Source organism: Hippoglossus stenolepis, chromosome 17, assembly GCF_022539355.2.
Source record: "Hippoglossus stenolepis isolate QCI-W04-F060 chromosome 17, HSTE1.2, whole genome shotgun sequence".
Taxonomy (NCBI): Eukaryota; Metazoa; Chordata; class Actinopteri; order Pleuronectiformes; family Pleuronectidae; genus Hippoglossus; species Hippoglossus stenolepis.
Window position 1 is genome coordinate 16,663,096 of NC_061499.1, and position 24,000 is coordinate 16,687,095.

The 24,000-nt window shown below is 41.5% G+C and overlaps 1 protein-coding gene across 2 annotated transcripts; it reads left to right on the forward strand.

The window, feature by feature from the left end:
- The first annotated feature begins 269 nt into the window (after nt 1-269).
- On the forward strand, nt 270-22,385 carry lpcat1 (lysophosphatidylcholine acyltransferase 1). 2 transcript variants are annotated; one of them, XM_035183585.2, is made up of 14 exons: nt 272-502; nt 7,972-8,111; nt 8,461-8,675; nt 9,795-9,907; nt 9,994-10,054; nt 15,786-15,844; nt 17,677-17,711; nt 17,936-17,990; nt 18,183-18,265; nt 18,406-18,531; nt 18,930-19,083; nt 19,730-19,828; nt 19,900-20,041; nt 20,959-22,385. In XM_035183585.2, exons 1-14 carry the CDS (start codon nt 416-418, stop codon nt 21,090-21,092), a joined length of 1,503 nt encoding a protein of 500 aa, XP_035039476.1. In that variant the 5' UTR covers nt 272-415; the 3' UTR covers nt 21,093-22,385. The 2 variants fall into 2 exon arrangements, with proteins under 2 accessions (XP_035039477.1, XP_035039476.1); XM_035183586.2 differs by lacking the exons at nt 19,730-19,828; nt 19,900-20,041; nt 20,959-22,385 and adding an exon at nt 19,211-19,693 and having other exon boundaries at nt 270-502.
- The last annotated feature ends 1,615 nt before the right edge of the window (nt 22,386-24,000 follow it).

The following is a 24,000-nucleotide window of genomic DNA, read 5'->3' on the forward strand; positions in this document are numbered from 1 at the left end:
GATTTCAGCGGCAGGGCCAGTGCCCCCTGTCCCCCGGCCTCGCCCCTGGATCCACCCCCCCAAAACCCAACAGTTTTATTGTTTATTTATTTTATATAACACACATAATACACACGACAGTATACAGATACATTGTGGGTAAATTACCTTTTCAACGTGACCCTTAAATACTAAAATTATTAATGAGCGTTGAACTCTTGATGCGAGACCTTTGCGAGAACACGTGAATCTTATTTTGAAAGCCGCCCCCGGATGCTGTTGGTGGGCGGTGACGGAGCGCGCGTCTCCTTCCCCGTCCAGCATCAGCGCCTCTGCCCCGGGGAGAGGAAGCTGGAGCGAGCGCTGGACAGGACCGCGTAACGCTCCCGAGACATTGTGGACACACCTCATCCCGCGGTGTGAAGGTTTGTCAGCCATGAAGTTGTCAAACACGCGCCCCTCCCGAGTGGGAAGAAACCCCTTCGTCCACAAGCTGAGGTTCACCATGACAGAGAAGATCAAGGTAAGAAGTGAACATGCAGGAGGAACTCTTCTGCAGACTGTGTGTGTTTAGGAGACGCTCACTTTCCTGTGGGTGTTTTTACACTGGGGATGTGTTATGGTCACATTGAAGGACACTGTGAAAAAAATAAAACATTGGTAAGAACTTTTTTTAAAAACCAAGATGCAGAGCTGCAATGTCACCGGGGGAAGTGTTGTTCCTCTTTGTTGTGCTGTTTGTCATAAAGGAGACACAAGCCATGTGTTAAACTAAACATGCGTTACTTCTGCAAAGTCTCTCCACAGACCCTACACTCTTTGGTAGCCGCTATAACACACACTAGGAGTTAAGGTCTCAGCCTGAGCAGCAGTTTATTCTCACTTTTATTTTGGTAACCCATGACATGTAAGTGCCATGCTGATCCTCCACTGTGTTATCTGAACCATGTGGTGTCATTATGTGACCAGCCACTACCCCACATTTCCCTGGATGGATTTACACACAAGAATCCTGATTGACTACATTTGCATGTCAACAAACTTGCATCACAGTTTTCAGGCTGTGCACGTCCACATTCTGCAGAATTGCACCTCCGAGCAACTCAGGCCCCTACATTGCTTTACCATACCTGTCATACTGGTGCATGCCGATCAGGGTAACATGCGCTCGACCTCCTCCCACATTCTCCCTCTGTCAGTCAACACTTCTCGGTTTCTGGCTGTTTCTTTTGACTCATCCAGTTGAGTGTGTGCACACACACACACACAGGCACACAGTGTTTTCACTGGGTTGCGAGCACAGGGGTAAACAAGCTGACGGCTGGCCAAGTTTCATATGTGCTCGTTGTACAGAGCGCGTTATTATCATAACCCACGGTAGTCCTCATTAGAGTGGATCAGTTTTCAGGATGTCATAACAGGAGTGACTTATGGGTTGGTGAGGTAGGTTACAGTCAATTTTTGTGGTCTGTCTAGTTATGGACATTCCAGGTGGGGGAGCCGTCCCGACTCGTACTCAGACACAGTGAGGCACATTTAAGTTGGAAGGTGAGAAATCCTGCTGGTCCTGGTACACGTGGACCCCTGTGGCTACGTCCTAAATCAACCAGTGAAATCAATGGAATCTCTCTGCTGGAGGACGGCGCCCTCATCAATCAGCTGATGAATCAATGGGGTTTTATTGCTGACAGGGTGACACATTGCTAACACAGTCTGACTGACCAGCAGATGGGATAATATCACCTAGCTGGGGTTGAGTCTTTATTCTTTCCCTGAAGAAACAGTCTCTGAACCTCTGAAACTAGCTGATTACTTTGCTGTGGAAGCAATTGTACAATCAGACAAGGGGAGGAAGTGCACTCCCTCTGCTCTACCCCCATCTGGTTCATCTGTTTCCCCACAGCCTCAGGGCCCAGAGGTGCCTGCTTTCATTCACAGCGAAACATACAGAGCACAAGGCACAGGAAATTAGCCTTTATGTTGGCACCGTCGGCTCCCAACAATGTTCCACTCAGACAAGTTACCATTTTCCCGGCACTGTTTTATTAGTTTGTTTACTTCTTTGTCAGTTTTCCCACTGGACGTTGTAGTGGATTGCAAACAGTTGTGTGTCTGTGCCGGACGAGAGCAGCAGTCCAGCGAATGTAAGCTGGACCATGTGTGTGCCTGAGTCAGTTTCACACCTCGCGCTGCCTCTAGTGTAGCAGTGAGGTGTGTTTTTTCCACTTCACCAATGCATGTGTGGACTCAGCTGCAGATACACAACTAGTGGACACATGCAAACAAACACAAGCTCGGCCTGAACACAAGTGTTGCTTCCTTTTAATGCCACAGGGTTTAAATGCATATGACTGCATGCCATGCATATTTTTCAAGGTGTGTGTCTGCTTTAGAATGTGTGTGTTTGTTATGTAAGGGCGGCCTGATGCATGAGCACATTTCTCCTCTCGGCATGTTGTCCTCCGGGCAGTATTTGGGGTCCAACTTCTAGCAAACAGGATAAGCAACAATGCAGGTCCACTCCATCAGCGAGTAGAACAGACAGACAGACAGACAGTAGCACTAACTCACACAGACATGACTCCCAACTTGATTGGGTCCCCCTCTCAGATATCAATACATTTTTCAAATGACTGACATTTTTTGGCTATTTCAGTGTCTTACACAGGCCTTCTAAAGACCGTTGCAAAATATATTCACCAGTTATGGTTTTCTATTTCTTATGTTTATTCAAAACGGAGTTGTTGGGGGGGGGGGGAATCAAAGCACACAAAAATAATCCAGGAGCAGAGGAGTAATCAGAGAGCAGACATTTCATGCGCAAAACTAAATAAACTAAATATCTGGATGCAAGTGCATAGTTTTGAGCAAATGTAAACATAGGCAGGGGCTATTTGAGTGGGAGCACAGGGCTTTGAGTGGGAGCAGCGTTACAAAATCTGAACGTGAATTCGATAAATCCTGCACTCAAACTGAAAGATCATGCTCCTGAATAAAGATAGAAAAAAAAAAACATAATCATTCCACAATCTTATTTTTGGGGAAATTAATAAAGTTTATAGGTGTAACCAGGGGTGTTGCAACAAGGTCAGCAAAGCAGGCAATTGGCTGTGGCCTCGAGAACAGCTGTTTGAGGTTAGTCCACAACAACAACAATGGGAACCCCCCCTAAATTCTATGATCCGCTATATACAGAGGACTGTTAGGAAAATCCCTAATCATGCCACTAGCTTTCTGCCAAAAGCTTCATTATTGTAGAGGTTTGTCTAAATGTGTGTGTATGTATATTATATATTAAAAGAGTTGTGTTTTTTCTGTTGTGTTTCTTTGGGTTCAGTTTACTTCGATGTAGGGCCCCCAAATCCTTCACTCACCGCCTGCCACGTGGTCTTCATCTGTACGCCTGCAACCGTGGTTTATTGAAAACAATTAGCCAGGAGCAATTCGACCTCACCACAGGGTGTAGAGCAGTTAGAAGTGTGCTGGGCCATGTTGCTCAGGGGAGGTGGGTGTGATGTTGCCCGGTAATGGAGTAACAGACAATTGTGTGTTAGTGCAGGTCTGAAAATAATTATTTACTTTGATCGATTAGGACTAACATTCTCATTTTATTATTTAACAAACTAAGTCCATGTTGACATTAGCAAATATCTCTGTTTTGTTCGCCCAAAAGTCCAACATAGTTAATTTACTGTGACAAAAGAAAAGCAGCAAATTCTTTCATTTGAGAGCCTGGAACCATCAAATGTTTTAAATGTCAACAATAAGTTGCTAATTAATCTTCTCCCAATCAGGTTATTGATTAATTGAGTAATCGTCGCAGCTCTAGAATCCATACAGAACATGGTTAGCATGACAACAGATCCATCCTTCCCCCAGTGGCCAGTGGCATCACCCCTTATCTCCTGTGGTAAGGTTGAAAGGTGACACAGTATTCCATGCACATAATGTTGGAACACACGCGAGAGACAGATTTAAAAAAAAAAAAATTGTCAAATTAATTCAGCTGTGGAGATATTCTGACAAGATCCAAAAACACTGTGAACCTACAATTCCTATAAAGTCATTCATTCGATCCTCCCGACCATGGGGCACGTTCGAGCTCAGATAGTTTTGCTCCGTCTTGTTATCGTTTCCGGGTTGAACCACACGTTTGCTGGAAAGTGTGCAACAGGCTTCGAGGAACGTTTTCTCCCATTTGGTGGGTGTGCCACAGGTGTAAACCCTGAGGCCAATAAAAGGCAGTGCACATAAATGATTCTCAAGTTCTCTTGAAATGCGGCAGCTGCTACTTGGTGTTCACACTAACTGAACATTTTGGAAAACATATTTGTTGTAAGTCTTTTATTTTGGAGTTGTTAATACCATATGTAAAAACACATTTAACCTTAATTTACAGTTGCCATAGTTGCAATGCTTGAATATCACAAGTTTAAATTAACGTTTTGCTAGATTTTGTCCAGGCTGAACAAAGCTCTGGATAGTGATGACGTTTTTTTTTTTATTCAATCTCCTCCTCCTCGTCCTCCTCCTCCTCCTCCTCCTCCTCCTCCTTGCCATCGAGTCTATATTACATCAGCATGATGTCACCAGGGTTATTTACTCAGACCTAAAGAGAAGCCTCTTCAGTGGTACATGAGACATTAGACTACTAATTTCATGACTTCATGTTTTCATAAGTTAAATCCACAAAAAATGCAGCATATAATTAATTCATTCAAACATTTCAAATAAGGTTTAAAGAATGATTTAGATTTTGCAAAACAAATAACAACATCCTCTCACTGCTGTATGACTGATGGCTCCCTGCAGGCTCAGCTTTACCTCATATGTCCCTTCTGCTTGGTGAGGCCCCGCCCTCAGTGGGTGTCTGCATGTGCAAACTGTGCATTTAGAGCTGATGCTATGTGTCAGATGTTGGCCTTTTCATGTGATGCACTTGTGTGTATATGTTTGCATTACAGTCCAGCTGACTGACTGGTGTGTGTGTGTGTGTGTGTGTGTGTGTGTGTGTGTGTGGACAATGGAAGTGCTGCGGATGATGCCTTAATGGCCCCTGACAGCTTTATGGGTGGCATACGTACAAGCAGAAGGTGTGTGTGTTTGTGTGCGAGGAGACATCGTGGTTTCCTAGAGTCTCCTGAATATTTAACACACAGCAGAGAGGCCATCATAAAATCTTCCCCTCAGGTCAAAAGACATTTGCTGCTCTTTTTTCTACACAATCATTAGGATTATACAGCAGGATATTTGTCTTTTTGCATTTGTACTTTTTATCACAAGAGTTTGTTGACTTAATCGTATTTGGTCATCATCTCCTTGGATTCAATGGAGATCCAAAGTAAATGAAATATTAACAATAAAAATGTTTTTTTTTAAATTTAACTTAGCTCAGTTTTGTGAAATTGAGAAGCTTCCAACAGCTCTCACAATAAAAAAAAAAAAACTCCCATTGGAGCCACAGAAGACATAATAAAACCTTTATTTACAAACAGAGCAGCGTTCCTCATGACAAGTAAAATGATCTTCATGTGTTAAATCGACGCATGGCCCCTTTACCACTGTTTTTCTCAATGCTGCAAAGGAGAGGAAGCTTCTGACAGATTGCTATATTTGGACAACTGATCTCTTAAGATAAGATAAGAAGTCATTTTTTAGTCCCGCAGCGGGGGAATTTGCAATGTTACAGCAGCAGAAGACATCACATAAGTAGCATGCAGTACATGGGTGAAGGAATATAAAGAAATAGAAGTATACAACAATAGATAGAAAAAATATAAATGTGATTAAACCAGTATATACAGTGTAAAGAAATATATTACGTGTCAGGATATGTACAGTCAATGGATTGCACATAACCGTTTATATTCCACAGAAATCTTTTACACATGAATATAGTACAGTGGATATTGCACAGTTGAGAATGTTAAAGTGACAGTCCATAGTGGGGGTGCATGTAGTAACAGTTTATGGCCCTAAAACCTTTGAGTGGCTTTCATATTGGAGTGAGGATGTGTGATATGAGTGAGCCCGGCTTACTGAAGTGTATTTTTTTATAGCAAAAATTCAAATCATCAGCCGTGGAAGGGGCTGCTACTCTCATAAAACACTGGAAACCGCTCGCCTCCACCCCGCCGCAACTCATTCTCATGCCACCCCCCCCGAGAAAATGTCAGCACATCCTCCGAGATGGATTCGTTAAGCTCTGGTGATGAGTGCGCCGCGCGTCAGGTGGGGGGCGGGGAGCGGCGTTAGGGCGTCATAAATCAACCCCATTACTGTTTATTTATTAATACAGGCCCCGCTGTGTGCACCTGGGCTCATCCAGGGAGAGAGATGCACAAGGTGGAAAGGGAAGACAGGACAGGAAGAAGGAGAAGGAGGAGGGGGTTGGATATGATTCCCCAGAGTGATGACAGAAAGCACATCAATGCAAAGTAGGAGGAACACAGTTGAAGGGTGAGCAGCATGATAAATGAAGGTGCAGCTAAGCAAATAGACACAGGGAGTGAGAGATTGATGGATGGATGGGTGGATAGTTGAGGAGAGGGATTCCCCCGGGACCACAGATTACTGTAAAGCAGGCTCGGAGGCTGATGAGAGTGGAATGAGAGCGAGAGAGCACATACAAGTGCAGGATGAGGAGATCCAATGGGGGCTCGAGACGAGGAGGAGGTGGGAGCTTTAAATATCACACAGTCCCAATTTACACTGCAGGCCTTGACATTTTGACCCTGTTGACACACACACACACACACACACACACACACACACACACACACACACACACACACACACACACACACACACACACACACACACACACACACACACACACACACCTCTCTCATTACACAGTAAGAGAAAGGCCATGACAGGCCAGTCAGCTGACTTCTCGTCTTGTCTGTGGCTTCAATAAACTTTATTTCACTTGTGCTATTTTTCAGCAAATATAAATTGCTACTTGAATTGCATTGCGAGAGTATTAGGACCACGTAAAGGGAAACATTTTGAGATTTCGGGAATTAAGTTGTAATTTCACATTAATAAGTATTAATTTTAGGCTGATTGTCATTTCAGAGGGGTTATATCAGAGGATGAGTCCCCTTTGTCAAAATGAGGAATGTGGAGCATCTTATTAAGTTCTACTTTAGTAGATTAATACATATTTTTGGCTTATCAGCACCTAATTATTATAAGTATCAGGACTTTTAAAAGATTTTGTAATAAGCCGTCTATATTTAAGAAAGAACCCTAACACTCCATCGTACAAGGGGGCGTCTTTGCCGAGCTTTGTCTGAGAGGAGACACATAGTTTTGGATTTTATAAACATGATCCTCAGAGGATGGAACTTATCGACTCTGGTGACATTTATCCTGTGAAATATATAAACATCTGCTAGATGGACTGACTCAAACTTTTCAGAGAGAAGCTCTGAACCATCTGCAGGCGTCTGATGAGGAATTGGCCTTTGGGGAATTGGGCAATATTTTGTGTCTTTCAGTGTAGACAGTGGAGACACCTTTTAGATTCAAACTAGTTTGCCTACAGATTCTACATATTCACAAGCAGAATCAGTAGAGATATGTTTGACTGACTGCACTTTCTAAATTTCAAAAATAAATCTTCATCAATATTTGGTATTAGTAGGTATCTTATTATTATATAAACAAGTAGATGTCAGACATGTATGTCTGTAAACTCTGGGGTGCCTTACCAGGAAGGTATGGTTAGTGCATGACTGAACATGACTAACCTGTGTTACGTCCTGTTGACTGTGTTGGAATGTGTGTCTCCTCTTATTGACCCTGTAGGATGTGCAGGCATACTTTTATTGTATACGAATGTACAGTATGTTAAAGACTCATTATTGTTTGACATTTGAAAATGCAGTTGAATGGTGCTGATGTGACTATGTATATCTTACGTTATTTTTACCTTTCTCACATACACACACACCCGTCCTCTTTCTCGTCCTCCGTCTCCTTCAGATCGGACTGATGTCGGTCACAGTGTTTCCCGTGCGGCTGCTGCTGGTGTCCTTCTTCATGCTGTTGGCGTGGCCCTTTGCCTTCGCAGCCTCCCTGGGACGCTCTGAGTTTGTCCTGGAGCCACAGCCATGGTGGAGGAGGTGCGTGTGGAGAGAGGGTTTGGTTTGAGGAGCATTGTGAGGACATGCTGGACGGTCCCCGCCTCTTCAAAGGGCTGTTAGATGGTTAGACATTTGAAAGTTAATGTTAGAGTTAGGATAAGCGGGTAATGCAGTATAAATTGTGTCCTCACAACTTTAGAAAGACAAAGTGAGCTTGAGTGATACTAAGACAAAAGGGGATTACACGACACCATTCTGTCAAGCAGAGCTGAGCCCAACAAGCATTTTGTCAACTACAGGATTATCTGCTGTCTATTAGCGTCCACTGAAAAGGCTTCATGTGTCTGCTGAGGTTTCAAAGTGCTAATCTCTGCATCGACTGTCCCAGGTTTATAGATCTGTGTTTACGGGTGGTCATGCGAGCCATGTGGTTTTGCGGAGGGTTCCACTGGATCAAGGTGAAAGGGGAACGCGCAGCGCCCTCTGAAGTTCCCATCCTCACCGTGGCGCCGCACTCCTCCTACTTCGATGCCATCCCCGTCACCATGACCATGTGCTCCATCGTCGCAAAACTGGAGAGCGGGAGCATTCCCATCTGGGGCAGTGAGTTCAACATATTTCCATCGACGGATTTACTGAAATGAAAAATGAACTGGGCAGTTTATGTGCCTTAAAGACCTGCAGCACGTTTCATTTAATGCAAACTGCAGGAACACAATACAAACGTCTGTGTAGAAAGACTGAGAAGGAAAGAAGATATTCTGAGTCACTGTCGTATGTTAAATGAATAAGTTACACACATTGTAATTGTTTGGTTAAAAGTTAAATGATCTGGCGTTATATGTTTAAAAAAAACTATTATACTGAATAACAGTTTCCTGTCATTCATTCAGGTTTCCTAGATAAGTTAGCTGCTCACTGAACCATACAGTGCATTCAGGCACCATATGATGCACGTGGGCGTAGATACGATTTCAGGACAGTCTCAAAACGATCATCTGATGTTTTTGCACACAAAACATATGTGTGTGTGTCCCTGAATAAACAGATGTTGATGCATTTTTCTGTGACAATTAACTGCATTTAAATATGATGCTTCTGTAGAAAAGTCTAGCATACAGTCAATTAAATAACACAGTCGCATTTAAAATGTTAAAAAGTCACTATTCTGTCTTTTAAAAATGAATTAGAATTTGATTTTGAAAGAAACTGCAATAGAAACATCTACAGTAAATAGAAATAAAAGTTTAAGCAACTTAAAATTTCTATCACTGAAACAGTATTTGAGTTTTCCTTGTCTAAAAACCACCATGTTTACTGTAAACTCCAGTGAGCGGTGCCTCATCAAATTTGTGTAAATATGGGTATGTTTTGGTACCGATCGAACATTATACTGTACAACACCTCACTGACTCCCTCACTGCTCCACATGCTTCTCTACGGGCGCAGTCTCCTCTCATTTACTGTAGTTTCCATTTGAAAGTTGGTTGCATCTAAATCTTTTGAAACCCAATCAATGTACCTTAACGAATTATCCCAACATGACGCGAAACAATTTATCAATAAATGTAAATCAAGGGAGTGATTAATCAACGCTAAAACTTTGTCAGCTTTTCTTGTAGTTCAAATTCTCTGAGGATGAACTTAACTTTAATCATTTTAGTTTTCACTCTTGTTCTGACAAGCATCTAAAATCTGACTCTTCATCATCTCCCCCCCCAGCTCTGATCAGCTACATCAGGCCAGTGTTTGTGTTTCGGTCCGACCAGGGCTCCAGGAGAAAAACTGTAGAGGAAATAAAGCGGAGAGCTCAGTCTGGAGGGGAGTGGCCTCAGGTATATGAATATGAATGTGCACACACAGTAATGGCACACAGACACACACACCTACGCTCACTTTAATGCCTATTTGTTTCTTCCAGATCATGATATTTCCAGAGGGGACGTGCACCAACAGGTCGGGTCTCATCTTATTCAAGGCTGGTACGTGTTCAGACCCCTGAGCCCCTCTGTCTTTTCCAGGTGTTACTCATGTTGTTGGACCCTAAAGCTGTTCACACAGTAAAAGGGAGTTAGGGAAAGGTTAGGTTTAGGTTTTTTTGTGAGAATAAACCTGCCTTTGGGCACTTATTTCAGTTGGCACTGTCCTGCCCTCCCTCTTCTAGCCTGTTACTGTTTTCAACATCCTCTTCACTATGGGACTCAACAATAGCAACCTCTCAGCTAGTAACCTGCACACCAAAAATGGCTAAAGTTTCAATTTCGATTTGTTCCTTCCGTCAACACTAGGCCAGAACAACTGGGATATGTTAAAGGATTACAAAGAAGCCAGAGTGTTTTGTCTCTTCCTGTAGGAGAATGGTAATGGGCGAAGTCAGACCATTCTCCAGTGCTGACACAACACGGGTCCAGCAATGTGAGATTAAAGTTAGGGCGAGGATGAAGGTTTGACAAGTTGTAGTTCTGGTTAATGTTAGAGAGTAAATATGCAGGAAATGAATCTAAGTCAGTGTCATGTCTTCTGCAGAAGTTGAGACATGATCGTGTGTGTATGTTTATATAGCACCTTTCAAAATAGACCGTTACAAAGTGTTTCACAAAGAGGACAAATAAAAACAATAACATTTAAAATCAAAGGCAGCAAATGAAATGACACAAAATCTAAAATCAAAGACAATAAATAAATAATACGTAATTCAAGGTATTGGCATAGAATAAAATAAATGGTATAGAATAAAATAAACATGAGTAATGGCTAAAAACAAGCCCAAAAACTCAAAACTCGTTCTATAGATATATACAATGGAAACATCACATGATATATTATCACCAAGGTTTTATGATGAATCAGTTAGCAAACAGTTGCTTCTTTAAAAATCCAGAGGTGGGAGGGGGTGAACCATAAATGCTGAGCTGCAACTGACTCACTACAAAATCTCCGTGAAGCCAAGGGAGCTGCAGAGTTGGGTCATACTGTATTTCCCTGTAGGTAAATCACCCCCGATAAACTCGTTCATATAATCGTTTTGCTTAATCTTCCATTTTCCTTAATTATACCCTTCTTTTAGTACTGAAACCAAAACCTAATCTCTAAGATTTAGGAGCAGACACATATTATCTTGGGAGGTACCGTTTTTTTTCTTTTTCTTGTTTGGCATCCAGATGATGATTTGCATGGATGTTTGTTCACGGATCACAATTTCACAATCCCGTGACATTTAATCTGGCGTCATCATCAGATCAAAATTTCATTCTGCCCAACGCTCTTGTTTAAGACCAGATACCAGAAAGTCTACTGACATTAACCTAAGCCGTACTTTGGGTTGAGTGGTAGTTAGAACATGTTTATAGGAGCTGGAAGTAACAAACATGAAGATATAAAAAATAAAGTGTTAATAATGGAAAATGTTTTGAATTGGGAATCAAAAACCACGGCCACAGACACACGGATCGGGTTTCAAAAAGGTCTGCAAAGAAAGTTGTGAGCTGAGTGTGCATGTTTTTCTTTTATGGTCTGGAGGTGACGATAAATGGTAGTTGGTGTTGGTGTTTGTGAATGATGAATGGAGAAACACAGCCTGGTTGATTATCAGTTAAAAATAAAATGCCAATAAGTTTATAAAATCCAATGAGAACAAATCACTCAATTTTGAAATTCATGTGCGTTTTCATCACGTCACAACTGTTTTAATCAAACCAGCTCTAAATGAATGAGATCCCTTGATAATCCCTCACTCCATTTTTCATTCTAACATGCTGCTAAACTAAGTGGGGGATTTTGGTAAATGTTATACTTGCTTAACATCATAGAGTCTTATCTGTCACCATCAGCAGTTGTCAACACACTGATGTCAACATTTAGCTCAAAGCGTCGCCTCTACACAGTGTAACAGAGCTGCTAGCACGACTGTAGATTCTAGTGTGTCCGCACAGTGTGTGTGTGTGTGTGTGTGTGTGTGTGTGTCATCCCTCTTGTTTAGTCACATGCATCTGATGAGCTTCTCTTTGAATCAACCCAGCTGTCTGCCCTCTGCACGGAATGACTCATAACTGATCTCTCTGAGTGCTGCCAGAAATGTGGGTGACCTACACTCAGTACTGTGTCTTCATGCATGCAGATGATGTGCTGAAGCTGCTGCCGCTCATGATACACCTCCTGTGCTGACATGGTGTTGGCCTTGTTTAACCTGCACGTACTGTAACTCCACAGGTTATGTTTCAAATGTAGGATGAGGAATTATCACATGCACCCCTTTGAAACCTGTGGGTTACAAAGCCAGCATCATTTGTCTTGTGGCTACAGTTGTTGTTGTCACCTTAAGATGAAAATGAGTGTAATCATCCTCCAGAGCCGAAGACACAAGGTGAAAACCACAGCTCGGAACAGTATTTGGTTGGGGTTCATGGTCAATTCCAGCCAGGGGTGTGTCTGTGTCTTCATAGAGCGACTTGTAAATGATTATTAATGCATGGAGTCTGCTGCAGAGCTGCCAAGTCCAGGTGTAGAAGTCTGGCCAAATTAATTTTCGACTTTGCCCAACCGGCTCGGGGGTTCAGCGTCTCGCTAGAGGACACCTCAATGGGACGCCAAACTGTTGCACCCATCTTTCTGTGCTTGTTTTTCTGCTCACCTCCTCTGTGTGGGTGTGTGTGGTGTGAGGCATTGTTCCCCTGCCTGCCGTAATCCCCTTTCTTCCAGTCTGTAACTCTGTCATTCCCAGTAAGCCCTGTTGGTCACACTCTGCACTGCTTTGGGTGTGTATGTTTGTCCGGCTTGATCTGCCTGTTGTGTGGTGCCAGTGCTCTCTGGATGTGTCTCCTCTGGTTATGTCATTTCACTGGCTCCGAGCACAACAGATAGAAAGTGTGTGTGTGTGTGTGTGTGTGTGTGTGTGTGTGTGTGTGTGTGTGTGTGTGTGTGTGTGTGTGTGTGTGTGTGTGTGTGTGTGTGTGTGTGTGTGTGTGTGTGTGTGTGTGTGTGTGTGTGTGTGTGTCCAACGTGCACGGTCCCACCTGTGCATGACCTGATCAACAGATACCTCCAGTCTTTTTCTCATTTCAAAAGGCATTTTAATAGAGCAGTCCCTTTCACCCTCACCGCTCTCTCACTGTCTGTCCCCTCTCTATAGTCACAGTATTTTGTATACGTCCACTCAATGTATTCACTCTAATGCTCCTTCATGTTCTTTCATAGTCTCATGTGGGGCCAGACTAATATGCGGGGCAGGTACTATTTTATTTCCCGCTTCCTTCTTGATTGCAGCTCATCAGATTTAACCTCCTCAGATTTTCCGTTTTCCATTTTATTTTGATCTGATTCAACACAAGGACGTTGTCTGATGTGGAAATTTATTTTTTATCCCAGTGAAAATATTCAGAATATTAAAATATTAACAAAAGCTGAAAGAATATTTTTGGCCGACACAAGTTCCAGTATGAACAATCGTGTGATGCAAGAGATTATGGCTTTGAGGAGAAATATAAAAATTGATCACCCAACTCTGCTGTCTTCGTTAGCGCTGCACAACATTTTAGCATCGTTCAGCTCATTGCTCTGGTTTTATGGTCACAGCCCTGGTATCAGCAGCTGCCGGCAGCCATTCTCATGGAATAAGCTCTGATTAACCTGTTGTGGACTCGGTGCCCAGAACCAAAAGGCAGATAAATCGCCACAGGGTAGATATGGAAGGGCGCATATACCTTCTTTGATGTGAACTTTTCAGTTTAGTCAGAATCTAGAGGGGGTCTAGGTCGAGATCAAACTAAACCACGGTTCAGAACTTTCAGACCAATAGCAAGAAGAAAAGAAGCAGATCATGAAAGTTGCCCAGGCTCACAGGATTGCTTCCAGTCTTTGACTCCAATGATATTATGTTTAAACGACAGAACTTTAATGTGATGCATTCAAACTGTCGTTGGTGATTCTGGTAGTAACATTATGATATTACAATGAAATTAACCAGTTCATTCATTTTCTCTAACGGAAAGACTTTTTAAAAGAGTGCACTCAAAATAGTTCATGTATACAACAGCCCGAATAGACAACAAGCTGACGTCAGGCGCACTCCCATCTCCCAATCAATGTCAGGTATAGGTAGATGCAGCCCACGTAGGTGATCGCGACATGTATGGCATTTACAATGTGAAACAATGACTAACCAAATCAAATGTAAACAATGTAACAAAGACAAGAACCTTGGTTCGGGAACACGCCTTCAGGGTGTTAAAATTTCCAATGATTGAATGTTGGATTTACATCCAACAGGTGAACACTGACTAGACTTCAAATCAAAGCTGATGTTGCTCTGCTTCTACTGGGTGTGTAAATACCATTCACTAACACAGTCACACAGTCGTCTTTAAAACTTCTCTCACCGCACCTGAGGGGCCCTAAAAAATAAATTGACCTTATAAGGTTTAAGCCTTAATCTCATTAGTCACATAAAAAGATCCCGTTCTAATCTATTCAACGCTCACACGGTGGCTTCAATAGGGCTCTGTCCTGTAATAAATAGTGTATGAAACCTCTATGGGCTCGTCTGTCGTCAGCAGGACATTATAGACTTTGAATAGAGACGCTGTCTGCGAGGCCTGGAGGTTAGCCTGAGGCTGTGAGCCTGTCACTCATCTCAACCAGGACACGCCACTCATCCCAAGTCTGTTAAAGCCAACGGATACTTCTGTTGCGTGTGGAGCATGTTAATGTGTAAGTGTGTGAGGAAAAAAAACAAACACTCACTCACGCTCCGGGACCTTTCCATGTCCATATCACAGTATCCTGTGAAGAGGAAGTGGAAAGAAAGAACAAAGGCTCAGGACAAACTCAGAAATAGTCAATAGACACTGAGTTTATATGTGTGTTTGCACTGAAGGTGGCAAAATTCATACATATATATTTATATATTTTTTTTATATATTGATAGAGATTTATCTATTTTAATTATTTTACTTCTCCTAATTTTTCTTACCACTTTTATTCTACTCAATTGTTTTTAACTTTGCTTTCAGATTTTAAAGAGTTTTCTTTAAATTTAGCCTCTGTGTTGTTTTTCTTTAATCTTCCTGAACAGTAACCTGAATCTTCCTCTGTGTATGAAAGGGGATTTATAAATGACCTTGCCTTTTTTAAAAAAGAAAAAAAAAAAAAAAACATTTTTATAAACCTTTACAAATTTGTATTGGCTGTTTCACCATAACAATATGAACACATCTCCTTTTAATATTTGTTTTGGCTTTTTGTATAGTAAACTTACACATACCTCTCAGATCATATTTGCTCTTTTGTATTGAAACTTTGTTCAAAGTCTTGTAGTGATTTAGATTTTGCTCTGAACATTATTAGCATTATTCATAAAATACTAAATCATTACAGTTTATAGCATGGGAATTTAGAAACATTACATTTGTGTGATTATAGTAGCCAGCCTTATTAATAATACATATTTCTGTTTTTGTGGTAAGACAATATTATTTATTGTCAGTTAGTTATGTAAGAAAGTATAAGTGAGCAGTATATTATATGCAAGGCTTTATAATTCAGTATATTTACAGGATTGCTATTTTTACTTAAATATAGTCAACATGTCTGCATGTTATTTTATGATCAATTACGACCTAGGTATTGTGTCTCAGTTTCGTTTACTTTTTTTGGTCTTTATATAGTTGACATTTCTTTTTTCTCTGCTTTTGTTTCCTCATCTCTTGTCTCTGTCAGGTGCTTTTATTCCTGGACTCCCAGTGCAACCAGTGGTGCTACGCTACCCAAACAAACTGGTAAATACCCGACGTCCTCGCCTTCCTGTTACACTCTCTGTTCATCGCGGTGACACCACTAACCTTGGACATAGTTCAAGTTTAAAAAAACACAAACTGATACACACCTGTGATGTAATGGTTTCTTTCCCACACATTAGTGTGTGTTTATTTTGCGTTGAATGACTTAATTTTCTAGTGGGATGATATTTCATTCTCTTCTTTCTCCATCTCTCTCGCTCTCTCTCTCTCTTACACACACGCTGGTGTCATGTCTCTCTCTCGGCACTTCTCCTCGCTCTCTCATGAATTATGTAGCTCCTATTACCTAGTTTTTCTTTGTTTCCCTAGAAAGCGTTTGTCACTGTTTCCCCTTGTGCTGAGTTTAGCCACTGTGATGACTACAGTGACAACGTGGCAGTTAAGTGAAGGAAACATGGATTCACTGCTCCGACAGAGCCACTTGTCCTCAGTTTGTATTTTCCTCTCCAGAATCTTTTATTTCCTCACCAACCAGACATGTTTCCATTCCATCTGTTTCCATCTGCTCCTCAAACTACCGTGCAACTACTGGCCGTCTGCAACTGGAAATGGAACTAACAGTAAACAAGCTGCAACCAGCCACAAAATGTGGAAAAAAAAAACCTACACAAAATACTGATTGTTAGTGAGCCAAATGAAAACACACTGAGCTGCCGCCACCTCCTGAATCTACGACTGTGCAACAGCAGAGAGCGTGAAGAGTAGCTGAAAGCAGCCAGATGTCTTGCATGTGCCTGTTGTAAATGTGATGTTATCTGAACAGTCTCAGATTCATCTGGGTGCTGCTTTACAACAACTGTGCTCACACATGCTGCTCGGTTGTCTTAATCCAAGCAGATTGATCAAAACACGTTGTTGAATTCAAGCTTTTGGTGATTTTAATGTTGCTGATCTTGTTTTGCCTTATTATTTACGAGAGCAGTGGCCGTTCTAAACCTGCCTGATTGGAATAGGCTGTCTGTTTGGCCTGTGGAGATTCTGGTTGCAGCTTTGTTTCCGAGACTGTAAAAGTGACCTGCAGTAATTGAGCCACGGCAAGTTAAGAGCTGCTGCAGGACTCAGTTCACATAGAACCCCGAAGCTGCTCCATCACTGCTGCACAGCTGTTCACCTGTTTATTCAAAGTCCAGTGAAGCTCGACTCAGTGCACAGAACCCTGAACTGGAGAATCAGTTGCCGTTGTTGTCAACACACCAGTTGTCTTGGTTGGCAACGTGTTGATGAGTCCCAGTCGTTTATTAATATTTAACTTCTAGCTTATCCAAATCCCACCACGTTCGACACTGCACTTTGACAAGAGATTTCGGTCAGTTAGATTGATGAACCAATAGATGAAGGTAAATATAAAGACTACCTGGAGTGACAGGTAACCATTAACCGTTTGTTCTCCTTTTCCAAAGGGCGACATTAACAGAAGATCATGTTCCTCTTAAATAATCATAGGGACCTTTTTTGCATACTTTTCTTTCTGGTCAAACAGGATTTTCTGAAATGTCAATGAACAAAACAGCATTTACTTCAAGAACCAGAACCGTTCAAAAATGAACGGTCTCTTTCACGCTTCATCATGTTTCACTTCAATCATGAAGAACAGAATCTGAGAAGATGTGTGCACTGGTTAAGAAGTCAGGAACTAGGCCAGAAGTATTAGAATCACAGTATTTAGGCACTTATCAGCAGTAACTATGTGTGTGTATGTGTGTGTGTATGTATGTATATATAGAATGAATGTCTTTTGCTCAGTTTTGGGGAGTTGGTAGACAAAACTGTTTGTGTTTTTCCTGAACCTTTTTTCTCCTTCCTCTCCACAGGATACTGTTACATGGACATGGCAAGGTCCCGCAGCGTGAGTGTTTTTTCTTTCACACACTTACATGCTCCATACACAACACATACACACACATGCAGCATCCACTGGCTTCTGCTAAGTATGTAGCTACCACACCAGTGGCCTGTGTATGCTGTACAGGGACTTATTATCCCCAGTACAATCTGTCCAGTCCCGTCACCGTCCTTCATGTTGTTTTTCTCTTCGTATATAAAGACAAATCCAACTCTTGTGTCTTCCAGGTTCAAGATCCTCTGGCTCACTCTGTGTCAGCCTCATAATCCTATGGAGATCGAGGTGAGTGGTTCAGTAAGAAAACAAAAAACTTTATTTAAAATTTTTCCCAGATTGAAGAAATATTAACTAAATTAAAGATACTGGCCATATAGTGTAAATATGATATGTGTAATTACATGTTAATTACACAGCAGATCAGCGGACAGTTTCATAACAGGGCAACATGATGAAGTTGATGTTCTGTCTCCTTAGTATTTGCCTATTTACACTCCATCAAACGAGGAGAAGGAGAACCCGGCCTTGTTTGCCAATAATGTGAGAAAGCTCATGGCCAAGTAAGTGTGTGTTTAAGTGTGTGTGTGTGTGTGTGTGTGTGTGTGTGTGTGTGTGTGTGTGTGTGTGTGAGTGTTTGCATAATGACCAACATCTGACAAAAATGTGGTCCTCACGAACACTGTTCCCTCCCTCCCAATAGGGCGTTGGAGCTGCCACTCACAGACCTGTCATTCGATGACCGTGACATCAGCCTATCACAGGGCCCGCTGCGCATTCAAGACTACAGCGGCCTGCAGGAGTTTAACCAACTGGTGTGTCGCTTGGGGTGAGTGGAGGGAGACTGGATTGACTGGTTGGACTGGGTGAAGGAATGCCTGTCAATTCTTCAAAACTTTCAGGGGTGTGAAGATGAAGAAACACTGACACCTAATGGCAGGAGGGGATAAACACACACAGGGAGATTCTTTATAAGAGTATGAGGGAATATTTATAGTGCGAGACACCAAGACAAGAGAATATATATTATAAATATTATTCACACTTTGTCTTTTAGACATTTACAGTCTTTTCTGTAATTGTTTGGATATTGTGGTTACGCTTGTGGGATTTTTGCAGCTAAACCATGTTTCCATACACTTAGCACATTTGGTTAGCATGCAATTATCCCATTGTTGCAATGTGTGATATCTATATATCTGTGTCTACTTTTTTAAACACTTACAGACTGAGATCAGGAAGCAGAGACGAGCTGCTAGAGGAGCAGCCAAAGAGAGCCAGGAAGCTGCAGGGGGAGCGGCTGAGTTTAGACGACTTCGCCCAGTTCCTCAACATCCCAGTTACAGACACACTCACACAAGTCCACAGTTTCTTTGACCAGGTAAACACCAAGAAGATTTTATTATTGTTTAAGTATCTGGGCTGAAGTAGCCATTGACTTTTTTCAGTTCTGCTTGAACTGCTATGTACTGTTCCTCTGTGTGAAGTTGCAGTTTTTCGATTTTTAGGTCTTCCCTTTCTCAACACAGCCAACCAGCCCATACAAGATAGAAAATATTGCGGGGACCCCATCATGTATCTCTCTCAAAATATTTTTTTTTAGAACAATCCAAGATAAAGCTATTTTTATAATTTCAACACAGAAAACCCATATATCATGGTAATGTAAATGAGAGAATCTGGAAACTTTTCATGGACCCCTGGCAGTGTGCCACGGACCCCCCATTTAAGAACCACTGCTCTGAACCACTAAAACCTTTCCCTCTTACAGGTGATTCAAGTGAAGGTTTTTCATGTAGAACTGGACCCAGTGACTCATCAGCTCCCCCCTGTGGAGAATGTGCAACATATTGCTGAGAGAATTTAGCATATTTGAAATCAGATCACCTGTAGAGACAGTTGAGTTTACAACATTTATATACACATATATTCATAATATTGCTACAATAATTGGGCCATAACATGTTCATATAGGATCACATTGGTCCCTCTGATACTCCTGCTCACTGAGATCATTTTGTTTTCAGCGTGGAGATGGACAGATGGACATCAGACACTTTGTTATTGCGCTGTCCACTGTTCATCAACCATCAAAGTCAATGGAGACCCTCAAACTGGCCTTCAAGGTGAGCACGCTTGCAATCTGGTTTGACGGCGGCTTTAAATTATTGCTCTAAACACTTATGTTGCTGTTCAGATGTATGAGAGCGAGGAGGACGGGGACGTCCAAGAGAAGGACCTCGCCACCATCTTGGAAATAATGCTGGGAGTGAAAGAGGTGGAGCTCTCGGGTCTGTTTTTATCGCTCAACAGACCTGACACAGAGAGGATCACATACGGTGAGACCCCGGGTCGTGGTAGTGCAGAATTTTAAAACATCAGTACAAAACTGTCAGATTAATTGCAGTGTTGTGGTTCATATGAGACTCCTGCACAGATGATTGACAGCATCTGTCATCTGTTCCCTCTTCCTCTGTGCTGTCACTTATCACATTTGATTTCTCCTTGGCTGTACTGAAGAGGATAAGAACCGTCTGTTTTCCTGGGTCTTTTACATCCACCATCTGTCTTTTCTAGAAACCGTCAAAGCTTCTCTGTGCACTTGTTTCTTCCTCTATTGTCCTTGTAAAGCGATTTCTACTTTTACCATGAAACAGGCCAGCAGATTGTCCATCTGTGAAATGCCTCATTTAGATGAAGGGAAGTTGTTAATCTTCTCTGTAATGATGTGAAATCATCATCGTAATTATACCAAAAAAATAAAACTAGCATGTTGATGTTACTGAGTTTCCCGCAGAATTGATAAAATCTTTGTCCGCAGCGGGGTGACAGATGCGAGTGACAGGTACACAGACTAAAGAGCGAAAGACAAGTTTCTTACATGAGAGAGAGAACTGCTTTACATGCCACAGTTGCATCTGAAGCTATGAAGTCCGACTGTCTGCGTGGATGTTCAAAACTTTATGGACGGTAGCGTGACTGTGAATTGAGCTGCACATAGTTATACAATGTAACAACGGACAAAAACACCAAGTTATTGATTTATTATGTTATTAGAGTGTAAACTTTTCTTTTTGGTTCATTATGAAACTGTGTCGGGACAAACTAGAATATGGCGGGCCGCCACAGTCTAGATAATTAATAAGAAACACTGTGTTAGATCGCTCCTTGAATAAAATAAAACAATTATTCCAGTTCCCTGTTTACGTTCACCGACAGCAGTAACAACATTTCTATGTTTTGACCCTTTTTACAGATGAACTTCGTCATTTTATAGTGCAGCATCCTGGCTTCGTCCTGGAGCATCTCGACTTTAAAGATCATCCACGCAAATTCTGCGTCGGCCGACCGAAGAGCTGCAACGGCCACAACCACGACAAAGACGACTGAATGACGAGAAATCCAACCGCTCTATTTACCTTTTGTGTCTGATGTAACAGCATCTCCACTTGCTGCAGCTTGCCTAGCACCTCTGTGCCTTCATGTGCCAGTGGGGAGAAAAATAAAGGTGTTATGAAGTGTAACGATGGATCAGTGGACCACAGATGATGGAATCAGAATCTCAGCTCCATAATTTCTTTCATTTCTCCTCTGAACTTTTTTTTTGTGCCTTCCTTTGTTTTAGTCTAATTCCGATATAAAGATTTTTATGCTCTGTGAATATAATATTTATTTTAAATTTATTTTCTTATATATGAAGTATAGATATTTAAGAACTTAGCTGATAAAGGCAGGGTGCCTTTTAACCCTGTTGATGACCTTGTGTTGTGGGTTTCGTTCTGTTGTTGATCTCAGGCTAATGGCTAAAAACGCACATTTCCCTTTAATGCCGCTCCTCATTGACATACAGCACAACCACAGAAACACAATTTCAGGTAAAAAAAAAACATATATATATATATAGTAGATAATGCTGCCATGCTGTAATGATGCTGGGATGTCAAACATCATAACAGAACATTACATACTGCAGGCAAAAGCTGAAGAAATTAGCCATTGAATCCACTCAAGCAGCTGTCCCACTGCCTCAGAAATAAAGTTTTGATATGGATAATATATATTCATAGTGTCAGGGAATCCATTCTAGGAATCGCTCAAAGTTGAAGTCAAAGTAAAACCACTCCTGTTTCAGTTATTTGTGAAGCTTTCCACACGAACACTAACAGGAGGGAGAAATGCAAAGAATGTGAATCCTTAGTTTACCAAGAACTATGGGATAATAGCAGCATATTTATGTATACGGGTGAATAATATAGGTAAAAAAGCTGTGTAGGTTATATACACACGCAAAAAAAAGGATATTGTGATAAATAAAAGGCTCAATATCAATGATCTGTTCGTATTAGACTACGTTCTAAAGTGATGGTATATTTTGAATGGTGCTTTTATACAACGTCATCCAACGTCTTTGGTATGATTTTTTCCAAAGCTAGTTTTAAGTAAAACGATTTGAAAGTGGGCTAGTTTTTCTCAGAAGTGCTGAGTCTTTCTCTCTCAGTTGTAAAATCTCAGTCGAGAAGATAACGCACTTCCTCACTTTCCCTCAGCCTCTACGTTTAGCGCTCTCTAATGGTTCATGCTGGACGTACGACTGCAATGTTCCTGTATGTAAGAGCCTGAAATGCAGAAATCAAAGCTTTTTTGTTCCTTTTAATTTTACAAATAAAGTGCTTTGAGTTTTGAGCTGTTGCTGTTTTTGTGCCACTAGGTGGAGCTCTGCTTTCACACATTCACCTTGAGGGGGTTTGACTCCCCTCACACTGACTTACAGTATTTACTGTATGTGAATCAAAATAGTGGTTCTAGAATTTTATTAAAAATGTCTTGAAATTTAGTTCATAGCTTTATTCACCTACTCAGATCTATTTTCCACCCGAATGCCTTTTCTTAAGTTTTCTCTTCTTTTTCCTCTATCATCACATTTCTTCAGGGAGCCATTGCTTTCATAATGTTTCCATCTCTTCTGAGTCCACATGGTGGTGCTAGTTCACTGAGCTCTACACCCCAAAGAGCCCATGCACCGCTGCCCACCTGACGGACAGGAAAAGCATTACCTCATCCCTTCCTTTCATTCCTCCAGGTAAAAATAGACAGATTAAGCCTGGGCTTTGATGAGCGAAACCTGCAGAGGAGGTGTGGAAGCAGAAAGAGAGAGGGATGGAGATGGAGGAGAGAGACTAAATGGATCGTTCTGCTCCAAATCCAATTCCTAATAGCTGGAGGGAGGGTGGGTGGGAGGAGGGAGAAGAAAACAGTCAAAGAAAGAGGAGAGGGAGAGTGAAGATACCACGTCTAACAATTAAGACCTGCCTTCAGGGCCTAAAGAAGAAGCTTTGTTGAGAACATATAAATTGCTCATTGAGCAGTGCCTCGCTGCAGTCTCTCTCAGATACTCCTGCCTCAAAGGAATCTGCCATAAAAGACAGCAGCAGCAGCGTCCCACAGCCCACGACACAGGAGGCCTGGAATGTGTTCATAGTATTTGGGGATCCATCTCCAGCCGCCATCCTGGCCAAGCAAACCCCCCCCCCGCCCTACAGCAAACACAAACCTGGATCTACTCCCAGTCACTGTAACTGGGGAAACACAACAGAGTATCCACTGGAGATCCCTTGTGGTAACGGTACTTTGCAAGGCCACAGATTCAGCTCGGCTAACAGTTGTTTATTTTAGTTGTACAAGCCAAGTGGACGAGCCTCTTGATAGCCGATGCCTGGAAATTAGCCTGTTTGCTTTTCTCTGGCCATGGCTGTGGATGGCTGCCCCGCCACTCACAGTATTTATAATCAGAAGCTTCATACATGTGTGATAATACAGAATAATATGATAAAACTTTTATTGTATGTGTTTACTATATATTTACTATATATTTAGTTAAATGTAAAGGATAAACCATTGGAATTGTTGAATAAAACTTGAATTAACTGTTGAAATGGTAAACAGCTGGATAAACAGCGGGAATACTTCAAACGAATGGATGAACAGCTGAACTAGTTAAATAAAAGTGTTGTATGAACACTTAAAATGGTTAAATTAAATTGTTGGATAAGCATCTTAAATAGTTAAAGAAAATTAATGAATACATTTATGAAATAATTAAATAAAAGTAATGTTTAAACGGTTAAAATTGTTCAATAAAAGTAAATGATACACATTTAAAATAGTTCAATTAAATTGTTGGATAACAGATTAAATTGTTAATTAAAAGTAATGTATAAACAGTTGGAATAGTTAAATAAATGGATGACCAGTTAAGATAGTTAAATTGTCAAATAAACAGCTGAAATTGTTGAAAATT